At 59.5% G+C, this 18,819-nt stretch overlaps 2 protein-coding genes across 2 annotated transcripts; one reads left to right on the plus strand and one right to left on the minus strand.

Moving 5' to 3' along the window:
- The first annotated feature begins 9,892 nt into the window (after nt 1-9,892).
- On the plus strand, nt 9,893-11,035 carry LOC140698870 (interferon-induced transmembrane protein 1-like). The gene is made up of 2 exons (XM_072970702.1): nt 9,893-10,213; nt 10,692-11,035. The coding sequence occupies exons 1-2, from the start codon at nt 10,028-10,030 to the stop codon at nt 10,881-10,883; spliced, it is 378 nt and encodes a 125-aa protein (XP_072826803.1). The 5' UTR covers nt 9,893-10,027; the 3' UTR covers nt 10,884-11,035.
- A 3,738-nt stretch (nt 11,036-14,773) lies between these two features.
- Nucleotides 14,774-15,871, minus strand: LOC140698868 (interferon-induced transmembrane protein 3-like). The gene is made up of 2 exons (XM_072970700.1): nt 15,525-15,871; nt 14,774-15,046 (listed from the first exon to the last, which is right to left on the minus strand). The coding sequence occupies exons 1-2, from the start codon at nt 15,771-15,773 to the stop codon at nt 14,855-14,857; spliced, it is 441 nt and encodes a 146-aa protein (XP_072826801.1). The 5' UTR covers nt 15,774-15,871; the 3' UTR covers nt 14,774-14,854.
- Between the last annotated feature and the right edge of the window lie 2,948 nt (nt 15,872-18,819).

An 18,819-nucleotide genomic window follows, 5' to 3' on the forward strand; every position in this document is an offset into this window, starting at 1 on the left:
ACTTAATTAGGAGTAATTGGTTTCCATCCAAGGGAGGGGCAGGGGCATGATCCTGGGGCAATGGCCTTGGTCATGGCAACGGAAATGAAGTCACACAACGTGAGAGCTGTGGGCTAAGTTTTGTCTGGGGCAAGATGAGGACTACAGCCCGGGAGACAGCATCTCAGGAAGCGCCAAGAACCTGTTCCAAAGAGGCCGGGGGAGAACCGGTGTCACATGTGACTTCAGTGAAGGGGACGCGCAGCCGAGCACACCCGGGGGCAGAGGCTGCTGCTGGGCACGAGGAGCAGGTGTCCCCTTAATGATTTCAGTGCTTCTCTAGATATGGGGAGATGCAAGTATTGGGCTCCTAAAATCTCTTGAAAATGCCTGACTATCTGAAGGCCTGTTCAGCCCATTGTCGCAGAGCGCAGAGCGCCTCATTCCTGGTCCCAGCCTGCACTCTTCCCCGAGCGCGCTGGGGGTTGGCGGCCGCAGCGGCTCGTGACTTAACCCAAGCGGAGGCAGCCGGCGAGGGCCGACTTTCAGTTATCGATAACAAAAGGAAAGTTGCTTTTAGTTAGAATGCTGGCAATCGGTGGATTCAGCGTCCCCCCAAAAACCATCTCCCGAGATGCCACCCTGTCACAAAGGCTTCAAAGGGAACTGGAAAGTAGCCTCAGTTGTCACTGAGGTGGGGGTCAGAGTCGTGGCCACCCCCGCTGCGTGCGGGCTTGTCGACTCCTTGCGAATGTTCCTCAGACGCTGTCTTGCTCACACGCATGTTCAAGGGAGGACCGAGGGGAGGCCAGGGAAGAGGGCTGGTCACCGGGTAGGTGCCTTTCCCCCGGAGCAGCTGTGGTGTCTGTGGGACAGCTCAGGGGTGTGTGTCAGTCACCGGGTCTGCGCCTCTGCTGTGCTAACCGCCTGCCTCAGCTGCTCTTTCATGGCTCAGGGAGGCCCGGGAGGCCGGGGGTGGGGGGCAGCCTGCCCGGTTCCGCTGCTTTCCCAGGAGGCTCTCTGCCCACACGTCATGGGCTGCTGCCTGTGGAGCCTCCAGGTCCACTTGGGCGGGGTCCAGACCGCCCTCTTCAGGCCACTGTGTCCTTTGTGTAGACGTGGAACTGAGTGGGACCCCGTGGGTTCCTGTGTCAAGTTTGTCATTAACCTCTCTAGCCAAAACTTTATTCCTTTTTTGTTCTACCCCTTTTCCTCCTCAGGATTGAGGAGCAGCAAAGAAAAGGGGGGAGTTGGAACCGAGCAGGACCCTGCAGCCCCTCAAGCCCTGCCTCTTGTTGGTGGAAAAGCCGATGCCCCACCCACTCCGGCTCCCTGAGTCACAGACGAGCAGCTCGAGCTGCCGACGGTCAGGAGAGGAGTCGTGGCCTCGTGTCTGCCGCTCACCCCTGAGCAGCTTTGCAGACACTGTGACTGACCAGGGGAAAGGCCACCTGCACGGCGAGAGAGGCTGCCCCATCTTGAGCAGCACCGAATCTGTGCCGAGCACAAGTCCAGGAACTGGCTTTGAGAGAATGGGGTCACCACTGCTGCTTACCATGAGCTGTATCTGAGGGGCATCAACGTAAGTGTAGCCTGTTCCGCCCACGTATGTAAGCGGGCAATTAAAACTGTCAGCAAAGAGGTGCTTCAACCCATGTCGACATCTTTCGCCCTAAGACCGCGACACCTTTTCTCAGGACGAAGCAGTTACAGAAGACGGAACTTGGTCCCCAGTCCTACAGGAATGGAACGATGTTCTGATGGCATGGGCGGGGGAGGAGGGGAGGATTTGTAAGCAGTTCTTTGCAGGAAACTGCCCTCAGCAGGAGACTCCTTTCCCCACACTGTAACTAACTTTTAAATCAGGCAGCCCCATGCTTTTCAGATCTTTGATTACAGATCACCCTGCCTGGCCTGCTGGTTTTCTCCGCAGATCTGAGTAGGAGGGGAAAGAAGCGGCTAACAGATGAGCACAACTTCTCCAGCTTCCCCTTCAGTCAGTTCATGAGCAAACTGTGTGAACAAGACAGCGTCTAACGAAGGGCCTCGAGAAGTTGACACGCCTGCACGTGGTGGGGGGCGGTGACGACTCTGACCCCCAGCTCAGTGATCAGTGAGGCCGCTTCCCCCTTTCCCTTTAGAACTTCCATGGCTGAGCACAAAATTTGGAGATGGTTTTGGGGGACACTGAGTCCACCATCTCCCCAGGTTGCTGGCATTCTGATTAAAGGGAACTTTCCTTTCTACCAACATTGCCTCTCTCAAGTGTTAATTTCTGAGCAGCAAGCTGCCCACCCCCAGCTCCATAACAGACAGAAGTTTATCTCATGGAAGTGAGGTGGGGAATCAGTCAAACATAAAATCGCTGGGGGGACAGAGAAGGGTCTTCTAAAGACAGAGAGTTTTGTTGTGACTTTCGCTGTGGTGGATGGATTGAGTTGAGTGATTTTTTCCTTTGTCCCATCTGTCACCGTTGCACAGATCAGCTACTCCTAAGTCAACAGGAAAACCACACGACGGGAAGAATTCCTGTGGTGTCTCCAGATGGGAAAGCAGTGGGCACCCAGGACGCGGCATCTGAGGAGCGGCTGCATTAGGGGAGCAGCTCGGTCCCGACTGGGGCGGGGCAGCAGGGGCCGCTGACCCCAAGAGCCTCGGACAGGACTGGCGGGGCCTGGGGGAGACCAAGGGGCAAGCCTGGGAGGGACCAGGTGCCACGACAACCCCTGCTCTCACCCCTGCCCCGTCTGCGCACCCAGGACTGAGGACCGGGGCAGCACTCGTGGGGACGGGGCGTCCCGGCAGCACGCCCAGTCAGGCTGGACTTGGTGCGGAAAGGGCTTGTGCTGTGGACTAGCACACAGTGGCCTCCATCAGTGGTGAGGGAAATGAGGGCCAACATTTGAACTGCTCCAACCTTGAAGGCAGTGGGGTGCTTCAGCCACCCTCCTGGTGGGATCTGATCCCAGTGGGAAGGAGGACCCGCCGGGATCATAGTCCACGAGGGATGGAGCAGCGGTACCTCGGAGGGAGGGAGGGAAGGCCTGGGCTTCTGTTGCTCCCCGACACTCCTGCCCACGTGTGGAGCTCAGGGCATCCTGGCTGTGTGTTCTCGGGGAGTAGGTGGGGACTCATATTGCCAAATTTGGGGGTGCTTCCCATTCTGTCTGGGCCTTGTGTGTGGTGAGGCCTTTCAGATGGCTGCTCTCTGGCTCTTGGAACCTCCCTGCTCGACCAGTTCTGCCTCACCTACGCACTCACCCCACTGACCTCCCCTCTGAGTCACAGATCCCAATCAGTAAATGCCTGCCCACCCCCGGCCCCGGCTGGTGGCTGCTCTGACCTGCAGATCAGAACTATCTCCTCGTGATGGTTTATCAAAGGGGCGGTGGGGGCACGCCCCTCTGCTGGCGTCCCTGGTCACCGGTCAGCCAGCCTGACCTCTCAGCCCTGTAACTGGTAACCTCTTCCCCACCGCCCGGCCCCGTAGTGACCACTGACACGTCCCGACCGCCGTCTGCCGCACACGGTGGGGTGTCGCTCCAGGGCCTTGCCTCAGACACACAAGATCCCTGTCTGTTAAACCGCCGATGATTCTGTCGCTGACTCCGGGCTCTTCCTTCCGTCCTGAGGCGGCCCTGCGGGGCGCGGCCCCGCACCCTGTCGTGAAGCTGGCGCCTGGCCTCCTCTCCTCCTGAGCTCTGGCTGAGCTGATGTGACCAGACACCACGGGGCCTGGGTGTGAACTTGCTCTTCTCCCTGGGGCTCCAGCACCAGCAGCCAAGCGCCCCCTGTGGTCCTGAGTGGAGGTGGAGACCTCAGGCTGGCACTGGGGAGCACGCAGCCCAGACGCCCCAGCTCTGCTGGGCTCGGCTGAGCGGCCACGCGGGGCAGTCAGGGCCCAGAGGGCGGAAGGCAGACCTAGTGCGGTCGGTTTCTGCCGACCCTCCCGCTGGCTGTCCTCCCAGGTGCACCCAAAGTCTGGAAAATTAGCTAAAAGGAAAAGACACTTAGCTGTATACTTTAATAAGTTTAAAATGGTAAATTTTATGTTACATACACTTTACCACATTAAAAACATTTTAAGTTGATTCTAGCACCTTTGACAGTTTATTCATTGATTTTGTGGGGGGAGACTTTCAGAGCCCTTTTACCTGTGTGATTTAATTGTAACGACAGCTGCGCTTCACAACGGGCATCAAAACTCCTTGGATCTTGAGGGTCAGCCCCCAAAAGGTGGTGTGTCCGCAGCAGGACTTCTGCCTGGAAAGTGCATTTTACTCAAAGAGCAGCACGTGAAGATCTTTGTGTTCCCCGCAGCCCGGGCGGGAGCAGGGCACAGGCACTGGGAAGCCCCGGTGGTGACTCGGGGTCAGGACAGCCTTGCCTGTTTGACCTGGGATGTTCCACTTCCATCCTCAAAGGCCCAGCTGCTCGGGGCACCCCAGCCTCCCTCTGGGTGGGCCTGACACAACCCTCCTGTGGCAGACAGTTCCGCCGCCAGCTCCCCAGGCAGCCCGTGTCCAGCGTTAGAGGTAGGCAGGAAAGACCACCTCCACCAGATCCCTGTCCACACGCCCAGCCCCGGGGCCGGGCTGGTGTCCGTCTGGCACAGCAGCTGCGCTTGGACTCCCACGGGCTGATCGGCTGCCATCCACCGCGCCCGACAGGACTGTCTGGGTCTGGGCTCAGACTGGTCAGTGACATGGAGGAGTGTGTCGGGGGCACCCCGCTCCCACTGGGCTTTGAGGTGGCGCGATTGCTGCTCCCTCCCAGGGTGGGATATGGTTCTGGTATTTCCCCTGCTAGGGTGGGTGTTGGGGCGCAATTCCAGACGTCCCCACCAGCCAGCCCCACGACCCTGGCTCTCACCCAGAAGCCACGGGCCCAGGGTGCGGACGTGCAGACCTCCCCGGACGTGTCCTCCCGTCCCACCCCCGCAGTGGAGATGCCAGCTGGACTTGGCCAGGGCTCTGTGCCTCGCTCAGCCCCATGTGCCTCACACAGTCACCAACATTCTGCATTTTGTCGTCTGTCATTCTTTTTGTCATTCTTTTCCTTTATGTTATTGTTTTTAACACTAAAAAGCTGGCATTCATCTTCACTGATAGCTGCTCAGTGTTGAAGCAGGAGGGCCCAGTCAGCTGACACACTTATCACGGTGGAGAGCGTCTCTGTGTTGCAGTCAGCTCCTATCAATGTGCTGGGGTTGGTCTTTCAATTACTAGGCGTTTGTGTGCCAGTCTGAAAAACCACATAGAAATTTGGGGGGAGGGGTGGGGAATTCCAAAGGCCCATCCCTCCACAAAAGCAGGGAAAAAACTTGCAAAAATGATCAGAATCAACATTTTCAGACTCTGGAAAGTGACAAAAAGCTTACAGAAATCAGAGGACAGCTTAATCAAGAGAAAATAGTGGGATTTCAGCACAGAGCTTTGTGGCATCTTGGTTTCCCTGGTTCCAGCCCTAACCTCCAAGCTCCACGGCAGAACAGCACTCAGGGCCAGCTGCTGTCACTCGAAAGTCAATGTTCTACAGAGAAGGGCTCTTTATTCAGGAGACCGGCAACCTGGGGGAATGCAGACTATTGTCCCCCAAACTATCTCGGAGTTGCTGATGAGGGACGAGAGCTGTTAGAGGGGAGTTTCCTGGGTGCCAGGGCTACACGCAGAAGCGCACGGGCAGCTCCCACAGTGTCCTGAAGCTGGCTTGGGGCGGTCTGGTCGGCATCGTCTGGAGTGTTTTAAGCGCAGTTATCTTCAGCTCCAGGGTCAGTTTATCCCTGTTTTCTTGAGGCCAGTTCTTCAACTGTGTAAGACGGAGCAGCTGATGCCGTGGCTGTAGCCTGGCCACCACGCAGGAGCTCCTTCGCTCTGGCAGGGGCTTAGTGTTTGCAAAACAGCTCTGGAAAGGGCATGAGATACTGTTATCTGAGTCCTTCAGGGAAGAACTGTGGCCTCTGTCACGGCTGGACGGCTGATTTGCCATTTCGACTGGAACCAGTTCTCCTGGCCCAACTGCTCTGTTTTCACTACATGTTCACATCTTTTCAATCCTTAATTCCTGAACCAGGCTCCTGTGACTCAGGGGAGGCCCTAGGAGACACGAGCCTTTTTCTACAAACAAGAAACAGAGGACATGGAGGGGCTTTTGTGCCTGGGATAGCCCCACAGGGTCCTGCTTGGTTTAGTGACCAAGAGGGTTTTATCCCAGAAATGCACGCACGGCTTAAGAATAAAAATCAATCAGTATAATTAATGCACAGTATTAATAAAATGAAGAAAAAATATAATCACACCATGTGATTATCTCAACTGCTCCAGAAAAAGCATCAGACAAAACCCAACAACATTTCATGATAAAAACATTCAAAAAAAACACTTCCTCAGCCTGATAAAGGGCATCCATGGAGAAGGGTCAGCTCACGCTGCGGTGAAAGGCGAAGACTGCAAGCTGCCCCAAGAGCAAGAACCAGACAAAGACGTCTGCCTGGATCCAGCCTCCAGGAGGTTCTACCCAGGGAAATGAGACAGAAGATGGAAAGGGGAGCTTCCAGGCCGGAAAGGGAGAGTCTTGTGCAGACGGTGTGACTGTGAGTGTGGAAAACCCTAAGGAAACAGAGGAAGATCTACTGGCGGGGTTAGCAAAGCTGCAGGCGGCAGACCAACATGAACAGCCACCAGCAACAGTCAGTCCGACCACGCCGTAGACGAAGTAGCCCGTTTACCGTCGTACTGCAAACTGCTTGGTGAAAGACTTAACCAAACAGCTGCGAGACTTGTACGCTGAGAACGACAGAACTTGGCCGAAAGGAAAGAAAGAAGCCTAAGTAAGTGAACAGACATCTACGCCCGGAACTGAATTCTTAGGCGACACCCCACAGACTGACCTACATTTCAATACGGTCACTACCGGAATTCCCACTGCTGCCCCCTCCCAGAAAGGGACAGGCTGACCCCCAAATCCACATGGGACTGTGAGGCCAGAACAGCCTTGTGGAAGGAGAACACAGGGCTCGCTCACCCTGATTTCCGTGCCACAAAGCGCAGTGACAGGCAGGTGGGCTGGTCGCAGGGTGGACATGGAGACCAACGGAGCAGAAGTCGGAGTCCAGTCACACACCTGCACATCTGTGGTCCTCGGAGCCAACACAGTGCCACGCCCTTTCAACCAGCAGAGACGCTGGGTCTCCACATGGGAAGGAAGGAAGTTGGACCCTTACCTGAAAAATTGTACAAAAATTAACTCAAACTGGCTGTAGGATCTAGTGTAAAACACAACCCTACAGAACAATTGGAAGGAAATGTAGGTGCAAATCTTTGTGACCTTGGACAGGCAAGGATTTCTTAAATATGATACAAGTAACAGAAGACGACACTGATAAATTGCAGTTTGGCAAATGCAAACGTTTGTGCCTCAAAGGACACCCTCAAGAAAGTGAAAAGACAACCAAAAAGTGGGAGAAAGTCTGCAATTCTTGTACCGGACAAGGGACTGCTGTTCAGAACGCAGACCAGTCACAGTTTGACAACAGCAAGGCAACAGCCAACGAGCAAAGGGACAAAGGCCTTGTGGGGACTTTCTCCAGAGACACACGACAGGGACACAGGAAACACACATCAAACCGCAGCAGGCAGACCGGCTGCGACTGCTATCGAGGTGGAAACAGGAGTTGGAGTGGGAAGGCAGGTGCACAGCTCATCTGATGCTGGAGTGTAAAACAGCGTGTCTGCAACGGTTGAACACTGCATTACGACGCGGCCCAGGAGTCCCCCTCCTGGGCGCAAACTGACAAGAATTAAGTGTGTGTTCACACAAAAACTTGCATGCACGGGTTTCTAAGCATTCTTCATAAAAGCCAAGAAACTAGAACAAGCCAAATGTCTATAAATTGATGACAAAAAACACAAAATTGGGTACGGGTACAACACTAATCAGCCAGGAAGGAATGCAGCTCCGACGCACCCCACAACACGGATGAGCCCATGACATGGATGAGCCCACGACACGGATGAGCCCACGACACGGATGAGCCCACGACGTGGATGAGCCCACGACACGGATGAGCCCACGACACGGATGAACCCACGACACGGATGAGCCCATGACGTGGATGAGCCCATGACGTGGATGAGCCCACGACACAGACAACGTCATGCCCAGTGACATAAGACAGAAACAAAAAGCCACTGATGTTATAAGAATGTCCAGAAAAGGGAAATCCACAAAAACAGAATGCTGACTGCTGGCTGAAGGAACTGGGGCTAAGGGAGGAGAGACTGATTGTCTAAAGGGTTTCTCTGTTCTGCCAGGAGGAGGCTGGGGCCAGAGTAATGTCTGCGACACCAACAAGGGACTAAAAGCCACCAAATTGTACACTTTCAACTGGTAAAATGACAAATTTTTCCCATACAAATTTGATGTGATTAAAAATTACATCATATAACCTATGAATTAAATAAAGTATAACAACCCAAAGTCATCACTACCCAAAACACAGCTGTGGCAATTAAATTCCCCACGGCCCATGGTCACCTCTGCACTGGAGGCCTCTTCTGTCCGCTGGGTCCGCCACCTGGTGGAAGGCTGCCCAGGGCAGAGCTACGGCCCCGCACCGGCCACAAACACGGATGTCGTGCTGCTGGAGGGAACAGCCTCGGCTGGAGCATCATCCCAGACGCAGGCAGGGGCAGCGCGTCAGGGCCTGCGGGCGACCGCCCCACCCCCGCCGACCTCACCCCAGACCAGGGGCCAGGCCCAGGCCTCAGACTGCCCACGCGTGCACCTCCGCCCAGGCGATCAGGGCGGCCTTCTGGGTCGGTGTGGCCCAGCAGGAGAACAGGCCACACCAGGTGTCTCAAGATGAGGAGGACTTGAAACGAGGAGCGGGTCACAGAGAACGCCTGGGTCCGTGGGCCCAGAGGTGCTCAGGGCGGGGCAGCTGACGCCTGTGAGGGAGCCCAGGGCAGCGGCGGAAGTGGTCAGGACCTGGACAGCTGGAGGAGGCCCCAGGGCCAGAGGCCCGCCTTCTGGGCGGGTATGGGGGCCACTGGCCACCCTGAGCCCACTGGACCCAGCTTGGGTGAGGCCCGTAGGTCCTAGCAGGACAGTCCGGCCTGGACCATCGCATCCCACCCGCTCCTCCACCCAGGTGGTAAGGACGCAGGCGGCACCCAGGACGCTGCCATCCGTTAGTTTCTGGAGAGCTGAGTCCTGGCCTGAGCTGAGCTGACCCCGTCCATCCCTGAGAAGGGGGCATAGGGCCCACAGCCAAGGAGCTGTCCCACCAACACCCAGTTCCTGCGTGAAATGCCAGGGGTGGCGGGAAGGAGGGAGGCAGCGGAGGTGGGCCGCACAAGCACGCAGGCCCTGGGCCCCGAAGCTGCTGCCAAAGGGCTCCCAGCACGGCTGCCTCCTCGGGTCAGCAGCTCCCAGTGTCCTGCTCGTGGGAGCCCTTGGGAGATCATGGGAGGCTCCCCCGGGGCAGGCAACACGGGCTTCTGGGTGCCCGCCTGCAGCCAGGCAGGCCCCCAAGCCCGCCTGGAGCTCGGACTCAGAACCGGGACGGCACAGTGCGCGTCAAGGGGAGGGTGTGCAGCTGCGGTGCGGGCTCTGGGGTGCGGCTCCCTCTGGGGGCTGGGGTGTGGGGGCTGTGAGGGGCTGGCAGGGCCCTGCGTGGGGGCAGGGAGGGCCTGCAGCAGGCTTGGGTCCCCAGACCCCCAGGCTGGGGAGGAGCCCCCAGGGCCTGACCACACCCCTATATAGGGGTGGGGGCAGCTGAGCAGGACCTGTAGCTCCTTCAGAGCCCTCAGGCTCCCTCCCCACTTCCCTAGTGTAACTTGACACTCAGTGGTTCAACGGGCCTCCTATGACCAGCCCATTTCCAATTCCCCAAAGACCAGGAAGAGGAAATTTCAGAGGATTCAAAACATCTGGGGAAACGGAGCGTCCCTTGAGCACCGTCCAGGCGTCGGACCACAGCTGCTCACTCCGCTGCTCAGGAAACCCACTTCTGAGACACCAGCACCTGCTTCTCTCAACTCCTGAGATGCTCAAAGAGGAGAAGCACGTGGGGGTGCTGGGAGCTCCCAATTACCCGGCACCCGTGCCCCCCACCGTGATCAACATCCGCAGTGAGACCTCCGTGCCCGACCACATCGTCTGGTCCCTGTTCAACAGCCTCTTCCTGAACGTGTGCTGCCTGGGCTTCGTGGCATTCGCCTACTCTGTGAAGGTGGGAGGGTGCCTGGGGGAAGGAGCGTGAGCCCGGCAAGGCCCCTGCCCAGACGGCACGTGGGCTGTGGGAGGCCTTGTGCATATAGTTCTGTGTGTGCGTGCGTGTGTGTGCGTGTGGGCGAGCGCACGCCCAGGCGTGCAGGTCGTGATGAGGTTGCAGGGGTGCGTGGGGATGACCAGCGTCAGCCTTTTGCCCCGTGGTGGGGCGGGCGGCCAGTAGGAGGCCAGAGCAGAGGGACGGTGAGCCCTGGGGCCTCCTGGACAGGCTGAGAGTCTGTGAGGAGGGAGATCCAGGCCCCAGGAGGGGAGGGAGGGCCCGCTGGGCACGGTCGTGCTCAGGCTGTGGGGGGACGGGCAGGGGTGGGTCCCCAATGGGTGAATGGACACCGGGGGACCAGCAGGGAGGACCTGAGTCTTGGCACCTGGCCTTCACCCGGCCCGGCCTCAGGTCCCCCTCACCATCTCTCCTCCCCCAGTCCAGGGACCGGAAGATGGTGGGCGACATCCTTGGGGCCCAGAGCTACGCCTCCACCGCCAAGTGCCTGAACGTCTGTGCCCTGGTGCTGGGCATCCTCGGGACCATTGGAGTCATCGTTCTCCTTGGGGTTGGACACGTGGCAGTCTACCAAATGGTTTCAGAGTTTATGAAGAAGAATAGAGGCTACTAAGAGCTACCAATGGAAGGCAGCCCAGGTCTTCCACCATCCACTGCTGTCCCTGCCCCTGGGGCTGGGAGCCTGCTCTCCCCACACCCCTTTACACAGCAGTTTATACACACACCTGATGACAACTGAATCGAATAAAGTGCACTTGTATGTGAGGGTGCAGTGAAGTCCCTGGGAAGGGGGCACAGCTGGGAGTCCCCAGATGTGAGGGTGCAGTGAAGTCCCTGGGGAGGGGGCACGGCTGGGAGTCCCCAGATGTGAGGGTGCAGTGAAGTCCCTGGGGAGGGGGCACGGCTGGGAGTCCCCAGTGGCCTGACTGCAGAAGCAGATAGCAGAGCCGGTGATTCACCTGGATGAACAGAAACCCCCAGAGGAAAGACCACTTCCTCCCACCAAACCCGCCTGGCCCTGCTGGCTGAGCGACTGCTCGGTGTCCCGGGAAGGGTCTCCCAGAAACTGGGGACCCTGGGGTGTTGGGTGTGAACCTTTGCCAGAGCCTGGGCTGCACCCAGAGAGGTGGGGACCGTCCTCAGCCCAATGCGGGAGAAAGGCCCCAGACCTGTGCTCCCATCTCTGAGGCCCCAGAGGGAGTTGGTGGGTGGGGAAGGGGCACCCTGCCACAGACCACCGTGCCCTGCACGCTACCCCGAGTGTGCTGGGCGTCACCCTGGGGAGGCAGGAGGAGCCCAGGCAGCCTCGCCTTGTGTCGAGAAGGTGACCCCTTCTCCACCTGCCCCTGGGCACGCTCAGTCAGCTGAGGCCAAGTCCTGTTGGCTCTCGCTGAAGTCTCAGCTCTTCACGCTGGGTTCCCTTGAGTCCAGGCACCCAGGAGGGAAGGGCGCCCACCCCCCGCAGTGGCCAAACTCCGAGGCCACGCTGCTTGGGGTCCTCACTGGTGGACGGTGTCTCAGAAGAGGCTGCCCACTCTCTCTCGGGTCCCACTTCATCACGGGAGGCTCAGCCCAGGGAAGGTGGGTCCTGGAGGAGGGGAGGCTGGCAGACCTGCCCCTCTAGGTCCAAAAGGACTTTCTCCAAGGTGGGGCTGGGGGCCAGAACGCATGACCCTGACCCCAGCCCCAACAGGGCAGACTAGGCGGGTCCCACATTCCCCTGCTGGGCAGCCGTCCAGAAGGGCGATGGGCATTGAGCCCAACCCCACCTGCGCTCCACTGACTCAGGATTAGGCTCCTGCCAGGGGAAGACCCCCTCTCTTGGCAGCTAGCAAAGAACTAGGGATCTGGAGCTTTCCAAAATAAGCAGGTGAGGTCCCAGGCATCGCGCAGGGGAACTGTAGGTCCCTTCCAAGGTCCTGGGTGCTGACCGCTGGGTCCTGAGCAGCTCTAACCCTTGGAGCCACACCACCAGCTCTGTTCTGACGTGGGCAGTTACAGTGTCCTGTGTCACCTGCAGGTGAGCGCTGCCTGGTGAGGTGGACGATCTATGCGGGGCTGAGAGAAATGGGCGAGCTGGGAGCACTGAACGTTGGAGGGCCCAGAGCTGGGAGAACAGTGAAGTGGGAGGAGGAGGGCGCGGAGGTGGGGGAGGAGGGCGCGGAGGGGGAGAGGAGGGCAAGGAGGCGGCGGAGGAGGGCGCGGAGGGGGAGAGGAGGGCATGGAGGCGGCGGAGGAGGGCGCGGAGGGGGAGAGGAGGGCAAGGAGGCGGCGGAGGAGGGCGCGGAGGGGGAGAGGAGGGCAAGGAGGCGGCGGAGGAGGGAGTGGAGGGGGAGAGGAGGGCAAGGAGGCGGCGGAGGAGGGAGTGGAGGGGGAGAGGAGGGCATGGAGGCGGCGGAGGAGGGCGCGGAGGGGGAGAGGAGGGCAAGGAGGCGGCGGAGGAGGGAGCGGAGGGGGAGAGGAGGGCAAGGAGGGGGAGAGGAGGGCAAGGAGGCGGCGGAGGAGGGAGCGGAGGGGGAGAGGAGGGCAAGGAGGCGGCGGAGGAGGGCGCGGAGGGGGAGAGGAGGGCAAGGAGGCGGCGGAGGAGGGAGTGGAGGGGGAGAGGAGGGCAAGGAGGCGGCGGAGGAGGGCGCGGAGGGGGAGAGGAGGGCATGGAGGGGTTGGGATGGTGGGCCAGGAGGACACAGAGCCAGGACCGGGCGCACAGGTGGGCGGCAGCAGCGTCAGAGGCATTTCTGGACACTTTCCGAATAGCCCTGGGGAGAGAATGCTCTTCTGCTTTGCCTGGAGGAAGCCGCACCTCACGACTCCTGCTGAGGGGGCACGAGGGCGGAACAGGACACCTGTGCTCCTGGGGGGACAGAGGGCTGCTTCTGGCCGCGCACCGCCGGCTCCCTTGCCAGGCACTGCTGGTCCGGAAGATTCCATCTGCCCAGCCCACCCCAGCAGGGTCCGTGCCGCTGGGCAGCGCCTGCTCCAGACTCCAATGCTTTGCTGGCTGTTGGCCCCTTCCCCCCTTGGGGTCGGTCCTTCCCAACCCAGAGCGCCAGGTCGGCTTGCCGTCCCTCCTCCAGGGCCAACCTTCCCGGGCTCTGTCCCCACGCCTGCTGACAGGAGTCAGATCGCCCGGGGGAGGGGGCTTCTCCATGGCCCGCCCTGGGACGCCAACACCCCATTTCCTGGACTCAGGTTCTGCTGCCGGGAACAGAAAAGGGGTGCGGGTGAGGGCTGGGGCTCACGGACTGAAGAACTGCACGGCCTGAGAGTTAAAATTATGTTTTATCTGGTGGGCTCTCTGAGGACTTCAAGCCGGGAGGCAGATGGCTCTGAAGGGCTGCCCCGAGAGCGGGGAGGAGCCAGGATACGCAGGAGCTTGGTAAGACCCCAGGCGGTCGGCACATCAAAAGAGTACTGTTAATAAGACCAGCTATCTCAGGGTAAGGAATTTCAGGTGTCTCTGTGTCTGGGAAGACGCCAGAGCCTGGGCTCCTTGGAATCCTTCCTTTGAGGTGCAGCTGAGCTCCTAGGGCCAGTGTCCTGGGCTCTCCCCGCCTGAGACCCTCAGGGCTCAGGGTCCCGGGTGGCTGCCGTGGCTGAGGACTTGGTGGCTGCAACATCCTTTGCTCACGGACACGGCAGGTGATATTTTCCACTCACAGGAGGGCCCACAGCTGGGGTCAGGTGGCGGGGAGGAAGGGGCAGGCGATGGCCACCCCAGCTCACACCGCACCTGCCCAGCTGGTTGTGGGCAGGGTCTGCCCCGGGGCCACTCCTGTGCCCACAAGTCTGGAGGCCACGGCAAAACCGGACGGGGGGCTGATTTCCAGGGCAGGGGGTCTCCTCCGCCTGAAAAGCAGGGACCGCCGGGGCCGTCCCTCCACAGGTGGACCAAGGGCTCCTGCAGCCCTCCCACTGATGGGGACCCCGGGTTGAGGGCTACGGACCACCAAATGCAGCCCCATGGTAGGGTCTCAGACAGCCCCAGAGCCCACGGGACGTGGAGCTGACACCCACCCTCACACCCTGGGACCACCGGGGACTCACTTTCTTCACTCCCTGCAAACCTCACGTTAGCAACCAGTCAGCTGCGACGTGAGCCTCAAAGCCTGCTGGCCCCAGTCCCAGCTCTGAAACAGCCCTGTAACTTCTCAGGAATGTCTTTGTCTTTGTAACCCCCACCGTGTTGACTTCCCTCGGAGCACATTTGACTTGCTACTCGAATGTGTGCCTCCCAGTTGCAGATCCTAAAGCTCCCCAAAAGAGCCTTTTCTCTCTTTTCTCTCTTTTGCAGGCTTCTGCGGCCTTTCTCTCTCTCTCTCTCGTTTTTCTTTTCTCGACAGGCAAGGGAGTTGGACCGAGCACAGCCCGCCCCCAGAGGACCTGTCTGGGGCCGGGGCTCAGGCCCCTGGGCAGCAGAGCAGGAGGGAGAGGGGGGCTGGGCTGTCTCAGGGGCAGGCGGGAGCTCTCAGCAGGGCGCCCTCCCCAGGTGAGAACACAGCAGCCTCACACAGGAACGCCGGCTTTTATTCAGCTGTAGACGGGGGTGTGTATAAACTGCTGTGAAGGGGTGGCCGCGGGCAGCTACTAGTAGCCTCCATACTCCTTTACAATCTGTGAAATCGCCTGGAAAATCATCAGGGAGCCAGTGGCAAAAATAATGATGAACACGATGGTCAGAAGGATGCCCAGCACCAGGGCGCAGACGTTCAGGCACTTGGCGGTGGAGGCGTAGCTCTGGGCCCCAAGGATGTCGCCCACCATCTTCCGGTCCCTGGACTGGGGGAGGAGAGATGGTGAGGGGGACCTGGGGCCGGGCCGGGTGAAGGCCAGGTGCCAAGACTCAGGTCCTCCCTGCTGGTCCCCCGGTGTCCATTCACCCATTGGGGACCCACCCCTGCCCGTCTCCCCATAGCCTGAGCACGACCGTGCCCAGCGGGCCCTCCCTCCCCTCCTGGGGCCTGGATCTCCCTCCTCACAGACTCTCAGCCTGTCCAGGAGGCCCCAGGGCTCACCGTCCCTCTGCTCTGGCCTCCTACTGGCCGCCCGCCCCACCACGGGGCAAAAGGCTGACGCTGGTCATCCCCACGCACCCCTGCAACCTCATCACGACCTGCACGCCTGGGCGTGCGCTCGCCCACACGCACACACACGCACGCACACACAGAACTATATGCACAAGGCCTCCCACAGCCCACGTGCCGTCTGGGCAGGGGCCTTGCCGGGCTCACGCTCCTTCCCCCAGGCACCCTCCCACCTTCACAGAGTAGGCGAATGCCACGAAGCCCAGGCAGCACACGTTCAGGAAGAGGGTGTTGAACAGGGACCAGACGATGTGGTCGGGCACGGAGGTCTCACTGCGGATGTTGATCACAGTGGTCGTCACGGGGGCCGGGCTCTGGGAAGCCCCCAGCACCCCCACCTCGTGCTCCTCCTTGAGCATCTCATACGCCGGGGGTATGCCCACGTGGGCACCGGGGAAGGCGGCCTGGGCGACGCGGTTCATGGTGCCAGAAGAGAGAAGCTGCGGTTGGGACGGCGGCACGGTGCTCGGGGGGACCCACCCTCTCCCCAGTAGTTTCGATTTCTCTAAAATTTCTCTTGCCTGGAGTTTTGGGAAACGGAAATGGGCTGGTACTGGGGGCGGGCTGAACCGCTGCGTGTCAGGTTACACAGGGGTGGGCGGGAGGGGGGCCGGGGGCTCAGAGGGCGCTTCCTGTCCCAGAGGCTGGAGGTGGCCGAACATTTTCCTTCCTCCCTCCATGGCCTGACTTGGCTGAGATCCCCTGTTTCGAAAAGACAGGTTAACTGGGGAAAAGTAAATATCAGTTGAATAACGTGCGTTGCATCCTGTGTGCATGGGAGACACCCAGGAAAACTGAGAAACTCCCCGAAATGGCTGAAGCTGCGACAGGAGGGAGGCAGGCAGGGCACAGCCATTAAAGGAACCACACAGCCATTAGCACCAATATTTCGGGAGGTTTGGTGCCGGTTGATCTTGAGCCTCGCGTGGGCTCATTGTAAAGTAGGAGCCTGCTGAAGGGCCCTCCCACAGGGGCCGGGGCAGTTCCGAGGCTGACCATAAAAGGTCAAAAAGTGGGCAGCGGCCCCGTTCCTGGGAACCCCTGCCCCTTCCCCGGAGTGGTTGGAACAACCCTCCCACTTGTCAGCAGGAGCAGCTCGCGAGCCCAGAGAAGCTAGCAACCCCGCGCCTCGCGGCCTCTGGATCCCTCCCCACGGGAGCAGCCCCACACGCGGTCTAAGGAGTAAATCCACTTTGTCTCAGTCGTGGCTCGATCCGGAATTCTTACCTGCGAGACGCCAAGGACCCTCACTTGGCGGGGCGCGTCCCAGGGGCTCAGACCCGACATGGGACACGGCCATCCTCTCGCCCCATGTTTTCCTGTATCAGGGCCACCACCCGAAGTGCCACCTCCACCAGAGACCAATGGCGCTGGGGGGAGAGGCCCGTTGCGGGGGGACCCAGAACAGCACACGAACAAGGGTCCGGCCTCATGCAGCCCCAAGTCCTGCCTCCTCCAGCCACAAGACTTTCGAGAAAGGAGTCGTCCCCCTTCCTGGCACAAGAGGAGACAGCCTTACAAACAGGTTCCCCCTGTGCAGTAAATGTCTCTTGCAAAGTGCGACCTTTACTCAGCTTCAGAGCATCTCCGCGGTGTACCCAGCTCCAAATGGTCGATAGGACAAGGAGGCGTATTTTGGGGTGATGAATTCTGCTTCCCTTCCTACTCAAGTCACTCCTGCCCCAGCCGCCCCCACCCCTATATAGGGGTGTGGTCAGGCCCTGGGGGCTCCTCCCCAGCCTGGGGGTCTGGGGACCCAAGCCTGCTGCAGGCCCTCCCTGCCCCCACGCAGGGCCCTGCCAGCCCCTCACAGCCCCCACACCCCAGCCCCCAGAGGGAGCAGCGCCCCGGAGCCCGCACCGCAGCTGCACACCCTCCCCTTGACGCGCACTGTGCCGTCCCGGTTCTGAGTCCGAGCTCCAGGCGGGCTTGGGGGCCTGCCTGGCTGCAGGCGGGCACCCAGAAGCCCGTGTTGCCTGCCCCGGGGGAGCCTCCCATGATCTCCCAAGGGCTCCCACGAGCAGGACACTGGGAGCTGCTGACCCGAGGAGGCAGCCGTGCTGGGAGCCCTTTGGCAGCAGCTTCGGGGCCCAGGGCCTGCGTGCTTGTGCGGCCCACCTCCGCTGCCTCCCTCCTTCCCGCCACCCCTGGCATTTCACGCAGGAACTGGGTGTTGGTGGGACAGCTCCTTGGCTGTGGGCCCTATGCCCCCTTCTCAGGGATGGACGGGGTCAGCTCAGCTCAGGCCAGGACTCAGCTCTCTCAAGACTTAAAAACTGCCTGTTATTTTACCTGCAAAATGGGTTTATTGAGGAATAACAGATTATTACTCAGAATAAGCAACCAATTGCCAAAACTACGCAAATTCATGAGAGAAAGGAAAAAAATGTTACATACAGAGAAAGAGGAGGCAGTTGGGTGCCCGGGGCACTGCTTTGAAGGAAAGTCAATTGGGGGAACGGTTCAGGGTGGTGGTAGGTCCAACGGTCTTGAGAAGAAAACGCTGGGCTGGGCCTACTTGTAAATCTAAGGTGAAGAGTGTGGGTACCTGTTATGTTCTTATTAGCTGAGTCCTTGTTCCCTGATTCTCCGCTCCCCTTTTGTGATGTTGCTGAGCTGTTCGCTCCTTATTGGCCAGAATATCCCAAGCTTGTAATCTACCCAAGAAAACCTCCCGCCCACGTCTTGGAGGTGCTCAGAGCCCCAGAGCGATAGCCCCTCTGAGCCTGCCGCGTAAGGAAGCTGAGAACCCCAGCCCCCGAGTGGAGCTTGCTTCTTGGCCAACCTGTCGTTTCCATAGCAGTGCGTGCCACTGGGTGCCGCTGGCTGGGCTTGCTGCTGGTGGGGCGCGTCTTCCACTACCCTTGTAAGTTCTGGCTGGTCTACGGATTAAGTGGGCATGAGACAGTTTAACCGGAGAAAACCACAAAAAATTTCAACAATATGTGTACGTGGGAGAGCTCCAGGAAACTGAGTCGCTTGCCACAACGGTGACGCCCTCACCAGAAACACTGTCTCCAGCTGAGACCAAGGGGGCACTGGGGAGAGGTCTGGGACCTCAAGTGGGAGGGAGGATATTGACATGGAGTTGGGAAAGCAAATGTTGGTGAACCAGTGTTTGCCCGGCCAGCAGAAATAGCAGGAAAGAGTGGACTCTGGTCTCTAACAAGTCCTCCATCTAAATTATTTGAGGCAGGTATGGGGAGGTAACAAGAAAACTTCCTGAGTCTTCTGTGTCGTACGAAGAATCAGTCTAAATCAATCCTCAGTCCAGAGAGACACATTTCAAGGTGACCAGTGTCACCGCCTGCACCTGGCACTCTTGAGGCTGTGGGAGAAGACAGCTCTCCTAGCGCTGGACACCAGCGTCTCATCGTGTTTGCAGTGATCCGGGGGAAAAGCCCTCCCAGTGGAGGCAAACCTGGAGCCATGTCTGCATCTGGGGAGGTCCTGTTTATGGTGCTGAGG

Source organism: Vicugna pacos, chromosome 10 (genome assembly GCF_048564905.1).
Source record: "Vicugna pacos chromosome 10, VicPac4, whole genome shotgun sequence".
In the NCBI taxonomy this organism is placed as follows: Eukaryota; Metazoa; Chordata; class Mammalia; order Artiodactyla; family Camelidae; genus Vicugna; species Vicugna pacos.